At 44.2% G+C, this 14,251-nt stretch overlaps 1 protein-coding gene across 1 annotated transcript in view; it reads left to right on the plus strand.

The window, feature by feature from the left end:
• The first annotated feature begins 8,797 nt into the window (after positions 1-8,797).
• The window catches only part of LOC309547666 (amine oxidase [flavin-containing] A-like), a 223,767-nt gene continuing 218,313 nt past the window's right edge, over positions 8,798-14,251 (plus strand). The window contains exon 1 of the mRNA XM_082247561.1: positions 8,798-8,846. Coding sequence (XP_082103687.1) covers positions 8,801-8,846 — 46 coding nt within the window. The 5' untranslated portion in view covers positions 8,798-8,800. The remainder of the gene's footprint in view (positions 8,847-14,251) is intronic.

Genomic DNA, 14,251 nt, shown 5'->3' on the forward strand with positions numbered 1-14,251 from the left:
TTATGCACATAGGGTCTAAGAATATGCATGCATCATACATACTAGGAGGAGTACAACTGGGGGAATCCATAGTGGAGAAAGTCTGCCTAAGATACAAGTCAGATTTCTGGCATCTTCTGCAACAAAAATGTCATTTTTGGTGAGATACTCCCAATAGGAACACGTCCAAAGGCATGCAGGTCCAGCAGCTTTCCTCATTATAGCCCTGCAGCTGCCACAGCTGATAGATAATTATGAAACCACTCCCATTTGACCCACTTAGCACAGAGCCACAGAGGAACAAACAATGATTTCTTCAGAATACCAAAAGGTAGGAATCTGCAATGTTTGTTAAAATCCTTGCAATGTACAGAGATCACCCAGAGGGTAATGTTTTTTTTCTCAACAAAAGGGAAGTTACGCATTAATAATTGCATGCAATGCCAAGCTGCGGTTTCCAAAGTGAGTAAAGTCCTTTCTTGTATTAAAGTATAACTAAAGGCAAAACTTTTTTTTTTTTTTTTAGATTAGAATAGAGTGGAAAGGGATTAGAATGCTTGTAAATTTTTAATTGCGGTCTATGCCCCCAATAAGGAGATTCATCCTTTCTATTTGTCCTGTTTACCATTATCACTGAAAGCCAAACTAAAAGAAAATCCTAAATGTTGGGTTGTCCCCAGAAAAGTAATATAAGGGAAATGTTCTAATTTGAACACTAGTCCTGGTGATCTGGGGGTCCCCAAGGGATTCCCTTAATTTGCAGGAATTTCCTCTAACTTACTGTTTGGCTTCAGGACAGGAAGCGAAGGGAAATCTCTGCAATGGGGCACAGATGGTGGGAAAAAAAAATCTGACAGGGGTTATAACCCTCCCTTACTCTATCCAAATAAAAAAAAAAAAAAGGTTTTGCCTATAGTTCTACTTTAAGAGAGGTATAGACTCCAGGGAGAGAGATATAATTTTTATCCCTGTTCAAATCATTAGTAAGACCTCATCTGGAATATGTAGGTCAGTTTTGGGCACCAGTTCTCAAAAAGGATATTGGGAAACTGGAGAAAGTGCAGGGAAGGGCAACCAAACTGATAAGAGGCATGAAGGTGCTCAGCTTTGAGGAAAGATTAGAGGAACTGAAATGATTCTCTCTTGAGAAGAGGAGATTAAGGGGGGATATGATCAACATGTATAAATAGATAAGTGGTCCACATAGTGAACTTAATGTTGAATTATTCACTTTAAGGTCATCACAGAGGACAAGGGGGCACTCTTTACGTCTAGAGGAAATTAGATTTAATCTCCAAATATGGAAAGGTTTCTCTACAGTAAGAGCTGTGAAAATGTGGAATAGACCCTCTCAATAGCAAGCTCTGGCCAGCTCAGTAGATTGCTTTTAAAAAAGGCCTGGATTATTTCCATAATGTGCATAAAAAACTTAGTACTAACATTTATAGGTAAAGCTGCCTCTCGGGGGATCAGGAAGGAATATTTTATATTAACAATTTTATATTTTGCCACGAGTTTTGGTAAAATTAATTTTTTTTTTTTACATAAAGTTTTTACTTAAATGATATATTGCTCAAACATGCCATGGGTATATGTGAAATGACACCCCAAAATACATTCTATTCCTTCTCCTGAGTACGGAGCTACCCCATGTGTGAGACTTTTTGGCAGTCTAACCGCATGCAGGACCCCGAAAACCAATCACTGCCTTCAGGCTTTCTAAGGGCGTAAATTGTTGATTTCCCTCCTCATTACCTATCACAGTTTCGGAGGCCATGAAATGCGAAAATAGCACAAATCCCCCCAAATGACCCCTTTTTGGATAGTAGACATCCTAAGCTATTTGCTGAGAGACATGTTGAGTCCATGGAATATTTTATATTTTGCCACAAGTTTTAGGAAAATGACAAAATCTTTTATTTGTTTTTTACTCAAAGTTGTCATTAAATGATATATTGCCTAAACATGCCATGGGTATATGTGAAATGACACCCCAAAATACATTCTGCTGCTTATCCTAAATACGGAGATACCACATGTGTGAGACTTTTTGGCAATCTAGCCGCGTACAGGACCCCGAAAACCAATCACCGTCTTTAGGCTTTCTAAGGGTGTAAATTGTTGATTTTGCTTCTCACTACGTATCACAGTTTCGGAGGCCATGAAATGCCAAGACACCACAAAATCCTCCCCAAATGACCCCTTTTCGGAAAGTAGACACCCTAAGCTATTTGCTGAGAGGCATTCCTCCATTTGCATCGATCCATGTGGATGAAGAAATCTCTGCCAAGAAAAGTGTTAAAAAATATATGGCAAAGCATAGGAGAGATCCGCCCTCTGTGTCCACCCCATCCCCTATGCAATCATTGATTTACGTACATGCTGAGAGCAAATGCTGTTGCTGTCAGAATAACAAATCAGTGCGGCTGCTGATGGGAGTACCTGCAAAGCAGACAATGGTTAACAATAAAACACACTAACAATAAAACATTACAATATAATAGTATACAGTGCAGTGAAACAATAGAATGGTGGTATCTGCAAAGAAAACTATGGTTAAAAATGAAAAACACAGCAACAATAAAACATTACATTATAATAGCATACAGTACAGTAAAACAGTAGAATGGGGGTATCTGCAAAGAAAACTATGGTTAACAATGAAAAACAGTAACAATAAAAAATTACAGTATAACAGTATATTATAAAATATTAAAACAGTAATAACAGAAAATTACCTCAATAAAACAACTATTTTGCTTTTTTTTTTATTATTTTTCTTTATAATTTTATTTATTCATTTATTTTGTAACTTTTTTTTACACTTTAAACGTTTCAAGCTAGAGTTTCTCAAAATGCAGTAGGGTAGGGGTACCAGGGAGGACATACGGAAAATGCCTCTCTTGCAGCTGGCTCACTGCATCTGTATTGTGAATTTGGGCCACAGCACCTTCTGGATACAGAAGGGCTGTGATGATCTCTTCCTGAAATTTTAGGAAGAATCCATTTCTTCCTGAAGCTTTGTATAGCACGTAGGCAGAGCCAATTGGAATATACACAAAAATAAAGTGCAGTGCAAATCGTGAATAAGTAAAATAAAAAAGTCCATATATAAGAGTTGAGCCCCAAACTTCCTACTTATAGATCAGTATGGGAATAACTGTAATCCACAAAGGGTGCTGTAAAAATCCACTTAGTGACAATCCCTTCACTACAGGCACTCAGATGCGCTCACCTCATTAATAGACCCCTGTACTGCCAGTGGGTCAAAAAGGCTAAAATTGGTTTTACAGGAACTCCCAAATCCTCCAACTGACACCAGCCATGAAGTAAGTCTTGGTAATAAGGCGAAAGACTTCCACTCCCCGCGTGGGGTTAATCACATAAGAGATAAAATGGTTTCCAGCGTGTCAGCGAAATCCAATAAATGAATGAAAAGTACAGCATACCACAGTCTCCGGCCACAGCGAGAACCATATGGTAACACAGAATAATAGCGAGTGACGTCAGGCGGGCAGACCCCACCTCCCGTACGCGTTACATCCTACAGGACTTCGTCAGCGGGGTTGGAGTCAACTAGTCACTCACGCACATAAATAACACAGACGCTGCCATGGGAAATAAATTGGGAATCCGGCATGGGCCTAAAATGACTGACATCTAGTGGCCACAAATCTGTAATACGCCTAGACATCAAGAACAGTACCTGAAATGTTTCAAATAAAAAGGGTAAAGGTAAAAAATTACCCTGCTAATAAAGACTAAAAAACCAGCACTTAAAAAAAAAAAAATATATATATATATATATATATATATATATATATATATATATATATATATATATATATATATATATATATATATATATATATATATATATATATATATATGTATATAAAGCACATAAGCTGACATAAACACACCCGCTGCTATTTTACATAAAATTTAGGCATATAAAAACATGCTAAAACCATTGAAAATATAGTGAATAAAAACATCATCACATTATCTATCAGAAATTAAACAATTTAAGTCAAACTCAACATTCAAACCTGATGGATTAAAAACCTTGGTCTCGTATATCCAGTAAGATTCCCTTTGAATTGGAATATGTATACAGACACTTTCTTGTATATAAGTACGACACCATCATCTGGTCGTTGAAGTCCACCCCTCCCATTTTAAAGAAATATTGCTAGAGATGAAGTAGAAAGCACCACATCCCTTTGTTTAAAGTAGCTACAATGGAGGGGTGCAAAGTGGGACTTTAACGGTGCAAAATGATGGAGAGAAATCTGAATTCTCAAAAATTGTACATTTTATTACACATAGGAGGTGAGGACAAGACAGTACATCAATATAAAATGATAAAATCAAGAAAATGCACTCGAAAATATCAACTCTACATGTTTCGCCATCTTCATAATAGCTTCTTCAGGAGTTTTCATAGACATTTCTCGAGAGTGAACATTTCTTAAGATGACCTGAACCCTTTCTTATGCCGAAGGTGGAGGCAATAAAGGTGACGCCACCCAAGCGAGCACAGAGGGGGAGGGGAACCGAGACATCCAACCTCTTAAAGTTGACCCATAGAGAGGGTGACAGCCATTGGGGTACATTCACTAGGTACCCCAATGTAAAAAAGCAGGGAGGGAAAACAAAGTTTCCTTAGTATCCCCAAATGGGAGGTATCCCCAAAATTGACCACCGGGGAACGACATATGAGCTTCGAGACCATTTGCGTCTCTTTCATTTTGAGCGTACTATTGGAAAATTTGTTCAACTACAATGGCGGTGAACTTTTGAATACTGCATGATAATCCATGTGCCCAATTTTGCCAATTTTGGGGATACCTCCCATTTGGGGATACTAAGGAAACTTTGTTTTCCCTCCCTGCATTTTTACATTGGGGTACCTAGTGAATCAACTGCACATTCATTATAATCAGCTTGGCTGTCACCCTCTCTATGTGTCAACTTTAAGAGGTTGGATGTCTCGGTTCCCCTCCCCCTCTGTGCTCGCTTGGGTGGCGTCACCTTTATTGCCTCCACCTTCGGCATAAGAAAGGGTTCAGGTCATCTTAAGAAATGTTCACTCTCGAGAAATGTCTATGAAAACTCCTGAAGAAGCTATTATGAAGATGGCGAAACATGTAGAGTTGATATTTTCGAGTGCATTTTCTTGATTTTATCATTTTATATTGATGTACTGTCTTGTCCTCACCTCCTATGTGTAATAAAATGTACAATTTTTGAGAATTCTGATTTTTCTCCATCATTTTGCACCGTTAAAGTCCCACTTTGCCCCCCTCCACCCCTCCCATGTTAAGGTTGTGTTCCTGGACACAGAGGGGCTTCTCAACAACACCAGTCACTGTTGCAATTTGGACTGTCGTATCTGCGTGAATCGAGGACAGAACGAAAACATTCTGTGTGTCCCTCCACTTCACTGCAAGCAATTTATTACACTGCAAGCAGGCTCTCCCCCCCCCCCCCCCATCTAAGTCAGGAATCTACAAGCCTTTGGGGGAAGCCCCGGCAATTAGGGACACTACTTGTGTTAGCCACCACACCAGCTTGAACTGCACTTATGGGACTCACCACATCACCACGTGTTACTGCACTGCTAGTTAAAAAATTACCAGGATGTACTAGGCCGCTGGTGCTTGCCAGTTCACCAGAAGGTTGAGTGGCACAAGTACTGACACTCTGCTGCATATGGGAAACCTGTAATTGTTGCACCTCAGGAACAGAAGAACGGGGTCGTGTACGCCTGACCTTATCTTCCCCATCGCTCTCATCTGTCCTGCTCAGCATCGTGTTAGCCTCTTCACTAGTGTACCTCTGTTTGGACAGTTTGGCCAATAAATTTATAGGTACCTAGTGTGACTCACAGGTAAAAAAGCACCTGGTTGTCAAGGACTGTTTGAACCACTACCAAAAAATGTAACTGCTAGTGCTAGCAGAGATCAGGCCTAACTCTGCTAATACTGCAGTAATCTGCTGATACTGCACTTCTTGGGGGATGGGCAGCGGGGCTAATCGCAGGAGCTGGCAGGTGTCGGGGCTGATCCTGCTAACGCTGCGTTTTGGGAACACTATACTAAACTATTGGGGACGCTAGTATAGTTCTGATCTGATCAAAGATATTGATCCGTTCAGACACTATACTAGTAATGGTGGTATTTAGTGTGTGTGTGTGTCACTGGCAATCAAAGGGTTAAAATGTATTACTAAATATGCGGTGGTCAATCTGATGCTGTCCTGGATTGACGCTAACTAACATTAACGCTAACTGATGTCACCTGTGACACTAATACAGTGATCAGAAAAAAGATCTGTACACTCCAGGAGAGGAGATTGCATAATTTCCTGTGCCTGTTTTTACATTACACAGGCACATGACATTCTGCAATTGGTCAGAGCTAATCACCAGGTCCGGGCCAAATCTTTGGCCTGGACCTGATGACTGATCAGTTCTGAACATAATCAGCACATCATCATCGCGGGGACGGCGGGCGTGTGCGCCCCCCACCCTCGCACGCGACCGACGTACAGTTACGTCGGTTCGTGCAGCCAAGCCACCTTGCGGCAGTAAAACTGCAGCGGGTGGTCGGCAACTGGTTAACTAATACTACATTTATAAAACCCTTTTTATCCTACCTAAAATACACTGACCCTGACTTTGCCTCTAAGCATGACCTTTGACCCCCAACCCCAACACAGACCCAGATCAAACGCTAATCTAGCAATTTTATCTTGATCTATTATATATTACATATTGAGGTAAATTGCCAATCAGCGGCTCTTTACCACGTGATCAGCTGTGTCCAAACACATGCTGAAAGCATGAGGAGAGGCGAAGAGAGACGATAACTGGCTTCTCTAAAAGGGACATGTACACTAATAATCAGGGCACTGATTCTCAGTGTCCTGATTATCAGTGCAGTCCCAACAATGCCCACCAGTGCTGCCAATCTGTGCCCATCTGTGCCTTCTCAACAGTGTCACCCATCAGTGCCACCTATCAGTGCTGCCTACTAGTGCCCATCAGTGCCACCTATCAGCGCCCATCAATGACACCCAGGGCTGCCATCAGGGGAGTACAGCCCATACACATGTAGGGGGCCCAGGCATCCCGAGGGGGCCCCAAACACAGTAGGGTTGCCACCTGTCCTTGCAATACCATTCAATTGCAAGCTCTTCCATTCTCCACAGACTGGCACTATGTGGGCGGTCCAGGCCCCTCACTAGCCCTCACAAACAGCTGTATGCCCCACCCTCCCCTGTTCTCCAGCTGTTCACTCCTGGACAGGAGGAGCGGCATTTACTAGAACCGTTCACCTTTATGTTCCTGGGATTGAGGAGATGGGACTGGAGGAGGACATGGGATGCAGTAGGACATGGGACTGGAGGAGGATGACAACATGGTAGGCGGGCACTGGGGAATGTTGGTGGTCAGGCCCAGGGGGGACCCAGGCCTAAAACTGTGTAAGGGGCCTCAAAATTTCTGATGGCTGCCCTGATGACACCTATCAGTGCAGCCTATCAGTGCCCACCAGTGCCACCTCATCAGTGCAGCCTATCAGTGCCCATCAGTGTAGCCTATCAGTACCCATCAGTGCAGCCTAATCAGCGTGCATCAGTGCAACCTATCAGTGCCACCTCATCAATGCCCATCAGTGCAGCCTATCAGTGCCCATCAGTGCAGCCTATCAGCGCCTATCTGTGCAGCCTCATTAGTGCTTATCAATGCCCATCAGTGCTGCCTCATCAATGCCCATCAGTGCAGCCTATCTGTGCAGCCTCATCAGTGCCCATCAGTGCAGCCTATTAGTGGCTATCAATACCCATCAGCGCCGCCTCATTAATGCCAATCAGTGCAGCCTATCAGTGTCCATCAATGCAGCCTCATCAGTGCCACCTATCAGTGCCCATCAATGCAGCCTCATCAGTGCCACCTATCAGTGCCCATCAGCGCATAGCAGTGAAGGAGAAAAATTACCTGTTTGCAAAATCTTATAACAAACTGAGAAAAAAATGTCAAAATCTTCCTTTTTTTCCCCGTTTGTTTAGCAAAAATTAAAAAACCCAACGGTGATTAAATACCACCAAAAGAAAGTTCTATTTGTGAACCAAATGATACCAATTCAAAGTTTGGGTGCAGTGTGACCGCACAATCGTCATTCAAAGTGCGACATCGCTGAAAGCTGAAAATTGGCCTTGGCATGAGGGGGGATAAAAGTGGTTAGGGATAGTAGGGTATAAGCTGAAATGCCACTTTCTAACCCTTGGCTGTATGGGGAGGGGGCATTTTTTGCTGTTTAATAAATGCAGCATTTATGAAGAGTGTATCCTGGGCGCAGTATGGATTTTAGTTTGTGCTTAGATATCTAATGAAGAGTAATGAGAAGGGAAGGCTCAGCATGCTAAAGTATTGGGAAGTCTCTCCCCTCCTGCCAGAACAAACATTTCTATGGAGTAAACTTCTGAGGTGGGTGGACTCCCGCTGAACTCCCCACACACACAGACACACACACACCCGTACTTTTTTCAATGGGCAAAGAATCAGCCAATCAGCAGCAGGCTGCCTCCTCCACCCTGACCTGTTTGCTTCCACAGAGGGAGGGGCAGCCAAGCGCTTGTGGACAGCCTGACCAATAGCATCGCTGGAAGTAACACAACGAGGGCGTGACGATGGAGGGGCCGTGCTGTCCCTCTGTGTGCCAGTATTGCCCAGTAAAGAGAAATCATTGCCTGTGTGTCCAGTGACTTGTGTCCATGATCGTATCCTGCCAGGGAGACAACACTCACAGCAGCCATGAGCAACGCGTATGATGTCATTGTCATCGGTGGAGGCATCTCAGGTCTGCTCTTTGTAGATGTCATCGTGTGTCATCTCCACTGTTCTGCTCTTCTCTCAGCACATCGCATGCTGCTTGGAAGTGTGTGATTGACAACTGTCAGACTAGAGATGTGTAAGAGAGTGAGTGATTGACAGCTGTCAGATAGGAGATCTGTAAGGGATTGTGTGATTGACAACTGTCAGACTAGAGATCTGTAAGGGATTGTGTGATTGACAACTGTCAGACTAGAGATCTGTAAGGGAGTGTGTGATTGACAACTGTCAGACTAGAGATCTGTAAGGGATTGTGTGATTGACAACTGTCAGACTAGAGATCTGTAAGGGATTGTGTGATTGACAACTGTCAGACTAGAGATCTGTAAGGGAGTGTGTGGCTTGCAACTGTCAGGAGATCGGTAAGGGAGTCTGTGGCTTGCAACTTGTGAGATAGGAGATCTGCAAGGAAGTGTGTGGCTTGCAACTGTCAGACTAGAGATCTGCTAAGGAGTGTGTGGCTTGCAACTGTCAGACTAGAGATCTGTACAGGAATGTGTGGCTTGCAACTGTCAGACTAGAGATCTGCTAAGGAGTGTGTGGCTTGCAAATGTCAGACTAGAGATCTGCAAAGGGGTGTGTGGCTTGCAACTGTCAGACTAGAGATCTGTATGGGAATGTGTGGCTTGCAACTGTCAGGAGATCTGTAAGAGAGTCTGTGGCTAGAAACTTGTCAGATAGGAGATCTGTACAGGAGTGTGTGGCTTGCAACTGTCAGACTGGAGATCTGTAAGGGAATCTGTGGCTTGCAATTGTCAGATAGAAGATCTGTACGGGAGTCTGTCTTGCAACTGTCAGACTAGAGATCTGTAAGGTAGTGTGTGGTTGAGAACTGTCAGACTAGAGATCTGTAAGGTAGTGTGTGGTTGAGAACTGTAAAAGCAGAGCTCTGTAAGGGAGTGTTTGGCTTACAACTGTCAGATAATAGATCTGTAATGAGAAATCACAGCTGGGTGTAGTGTTTGCCCTGCAGACACAGCCAGTAAGTGGAGATGTACTCTCCTGCCCACTAATAGGATCACCCACCGTCCAGCCTTTTATTGGAGCTGTCAGATCCAGGGTATGCTGGAAGTCATCACACAAGTTAACCTTTACACTGCCACTAAGTCCAGCACATGTGCGGAGTGCTTACTAGGTCAGCTCCGTGTTATGTACGCCACGTTATGGTTGTCAGCAAATGGAGCTTTGTGAATTTTTATGTAATAATGTCGGAATCTGTTTGGAGCGTACAACATGTCTGTTTTACAAACATTACAGCTGAACGATTCCATTCGTCTGCTGTCACCATCTGAAACATCTGGCAGAAAGCCCAGTCTGTTGCCTAATGATGATAGATCTCGCAAACTAGCCAAAGTTTGGCCCAGTAACAGATTTTTACCAAGGATGGAGCTTAGCGAATGATAGCTGATGAGAGTGTCATTACTAGAAATATCCACAAATAGCGCCTGGACGGGCGTTTCTTTCTTATAGGCAGAGGATATGAATTGATTGTCAATGTTGGGTTTGTTACATTTGTAATACATTTTTATTTGTTTACTTTGATTAAGGCCCGGTTCACACTGGTGCGACATACGGTATGACTTTGAGAGCACATGTCCCATGACGTGTATAAATCAGTGATTCCCTATAAGAGCCGTCTTAACTGGTCCGATACAAGTCGGCCCGACTTTGAAAAGTTTCCTGCACTACTTTGGTCCGACTTTGGTCCTTTTTCAGCCTATTCAATATCATTGAAGTCAGATCATTATCTTAACTGATCCAATTGGTGGCAACGTTGTGGGGTTCCCCCCAAATCCATACCAGGCCCTTTAAGTCTGGTATGGATCTTGAGGGAGAACCCCACGCCAAAAAGAAAAAACATGGCCCGGGGTCTCCTTCAAAATCCATACCAGACCCTTATCCGAGCATGCAGCCCAGCAGGTCAGGAAAGACCATACCAGGCTACATGCCCTCAACATGGGGGGGGGGGGGGGGGTAGGGGGTGACTTTGGGGCAGCTTGCCTCCATGTTGATGGGGACAAGGGCCTCTTACTGACAACTCTTGGCTGTGGTGGGGGTCTGCAGGCAGGGGGTTTATTGGAATCTGGAAGCCCCCTTTAACCACTTGCCGACCAGGCCATAGCTGAATTACAGCTACACCGCGGTCGGCTTATTCTGGGAGGGCGTACTCCCAGAATCGCGCTTCCCGCGCCCCCTGGGGCACGCACACGGAAGTGTCAATGCTCGCTGGGTCCCGGGGACCTGACGCATCACGGATCGCGGTAAAGGGCCAATGACCGCGGCCCTTTACCACGTGATCGCTCTGTCCAATGACGGAACGATCACTTGTCAACAAACTGGCGCATGTCAGGTTCAGTTCTCTCTTCTCCTTGCACACTGTACACAACGATCGGTACAGTGTGCGAGGAGAGGAGAGAGACTGCAGCTGCACTCATCCCTTGCCTCATCCGTGCCTCATCCGTGCCCACCCATGCCACCTCAGTGCTCATCTGTGGCTCATCCATGCCACGTCAGTGCTCATCCGTTCCACATTAATGCCACGTCAGTGCTCATCCATGCCACATCAGTGCTCATCCATGCTAATCCATGCCATGTCAGTGCTCATCCATGCCACATCCATGCCTTGTCAGTGCTCATTCATGCCACATCAGTGCTCATCCATGCCACATCAATGCTCATCCATGCCATATTCATGCCACGTCAGTGCTCATCCGTGCCACATCCATGACACGTCAGTGCTCATCCGTGCAACATCCATGCCACGTTAGTGGTCATCTGTCCCTCATCCATGCCATGTCAGTGCTCATCCGTGCCACTTTAGTGCTCATCCGTGCCACATCCATGCCAAGTCAGCGCTCATCCGTGCCACATCCATACCACATCAGTGCTCATCCGTGCCACATTAGTGCTCATCCTTGCCACATCCATGCCACGTCAGTGCTCATCCGTGCCACATTCATGCCATGTCAGTGCTCATCCGTGCCACATCCATGCCATGTCAGTGCTCATTTGTTGTCATATCCATGCCACGTCAGTGCTCATCCGTGCCAGGACGCGGCTCCCTGTCAAATAGGTGCGGCAGGGGTGGGACGTATTCCTCTCTACCTCTCCCTACCCCTGGTTACTAACATGTGGGATGCTCTTTGACCACCATTACAGAGTGGATATATGTGTGGTCCCTACCTAGCTGTAATAGGTGTCTGCCAGTAAGTACCAGTGCGGTCCGATGCCCGCTAGGGGTTCATCTCCATCGGCAGACTTGCGTCGCCTTTGCGGATGTCTGCTTTACCCAAGGATTGAGATATCTATCACCTCTAGCAACTAAACAAATGGTGTGTTGTAACAGTCTTCGCATGTTACGTGCCGTCCCTGAGGAAGCATTTAAAGGAGCATAGGCTCTGTGAAATGCGTCGGACCAAATAACTATGCACTAATACATTGAACACTGTATCTGCTATGACTGCCTACAGTTTTTTTCTGTTATTAACACATGGTTGTATCAATATTTTAGTGACATAGCATTGTTTTAAATTTCCCTCTTTTTATATTAATAAAATTAATTTTTAATAGGAACATGATTCATCTATGACAACCTCATAGCCTTTAAAATCCTCCTTTACAGGACAAGAACACGGGATCACTGAGGTTGGGGTTAGACCCCCATTTGGCCTAGCTCCCTGTTTCTCTCACCTGTTTTTGGCTTCCAATGTTCACAATATATAGGATGTGGCTGGGGGAGGTTGTCTTTGGAACCGCTATCTTTCAATTACCACATCCATGCCACGTCAGTGCTCAATCGTGCCACATCCATGCCACGTCAGGGCTCATTCGTGCCACATCAGTGCTCGTTCTGTGCCACATCTATGTCACATCAGTGCTCATCCGTGCCACATCAGTGCTAATCCGTGCCACATCCATGCTACATCATTGCTCATCCGTGCCACATCCATGCCACATCAGTGCTCATCCGTGCCACTACAGTGCTTATTAGTGCCCTACAGTGCCTCACAAAATTGTAATGGGAAATCAGGAAATGACGGTGCTCCCTGCATGTTGGGCCTCTACATGTGACTAAGCTGTGTAAAAGTGTCACACATGTGGTATCGCCATACTCAAGAGGAGCAGCAGAATATATTTTGGGGTGTAATTTTTGCTATGTACATGCTATGTGTTAGAAAAATGTTATATATTGACAACTTTGTGTAAAAAAAAAAAAATGCGTTTTCATTTTCTTTTCACATGTTCCAAAAACTTGTGGAAAAAATGAAATGTTCAAAAGACGCATTATGGCTCCTAGATTATGTGTTGGGGTGTTTACTTTCCAAAATTGGGTCATTTTGTGGGCGTTTCCATTGTCCTGGTGCTCCCCAGGGCCTTCAGAAGTGTAATAGGTTGTCAGGAAATGATATGTGTAATTTTTTCTCCTAGAACACCTGGAGGTGCTACTTGGATGTTGGACCTCTGTATGTAGTCAGGCTGTGGAAAGTCTCACACATGTGGTATTGCCATGCTCAGGGGGAGTAGCAGAATGTATTTTGGGGTGTAGTTGCAAGTATGCCTATACAGTGTGTGAGAAATAACTTGGTAATTTGACCTCTTTGTGAAAAAAAAAAAAAATCTTGCATTTTGCAAAGAATTGTGGAAAAAATTACAACTTAAGGGATCTTTCACACGGCCGCTCCGTGTGAGAGCTCCGCTGCGGTCCTTTTTTTTTTTTTCACGGAGCGGATGACATTTCTGTCATCCGCTCCGTATGTCCGCATATCATCCCATCCATTTGCGGATGTAATGCGGACATAATGTAAGTCTATGGGGGATTGCGGATGTCAGCGGATGACATCCGATTTTCCTTCCTTTCCGTTTTTTGAACGGAACAAAAACGGAACAAAAATAGGGTTTTGTTCAGTTCCAAAAAATGGAACAGAACTGACAGGAAGAAAATCGGATGTCAGCGGATGGTATTCCGCTGACATCCGCAATGCCATAGACTTACATTATGTCCGCAAATCATCCGCAAAAAAATAGGATGATTTGCGGACATACGGAGCGCCCGTGTGAAAGGGCCCTAAAAAAACTCACCATGCCTCTTACTAAATACTTTGAAATGTCTGCTTTCCAAAAAGGGGTTATTTGGGGGGTATTTGTACTTTCCTGGCTTGTAATGCCCCATACACACATGCAGATTATCTGCAGACTTTTGTCTGCAGACTTACCAAAACCATATAATATGAGGTCAAACCTAAACATTTTCAATTTGTATGCAATCCGGCAGGCCCTTGTACTACATAGAAAAGGTAAGTCTGCAGACAAAAGTCTGCAGATAATCTGCACGTGTGTATGGGGCATTAGGGTCTCAAGAAATGAGATAGGCCG

The sequence above is a fragment of the Pelophylax lessonae genome (assembly GCF_965119305.1).
Source record: "Pelophylax lessonae genome assembly, chromosome: 2".
Taxonomy (NCBI): Eukaryota; Metazoa; Chordata; class Amphibia; order Anura; family Ranidae; genus Pelophylax; species Pelophylax lessonae.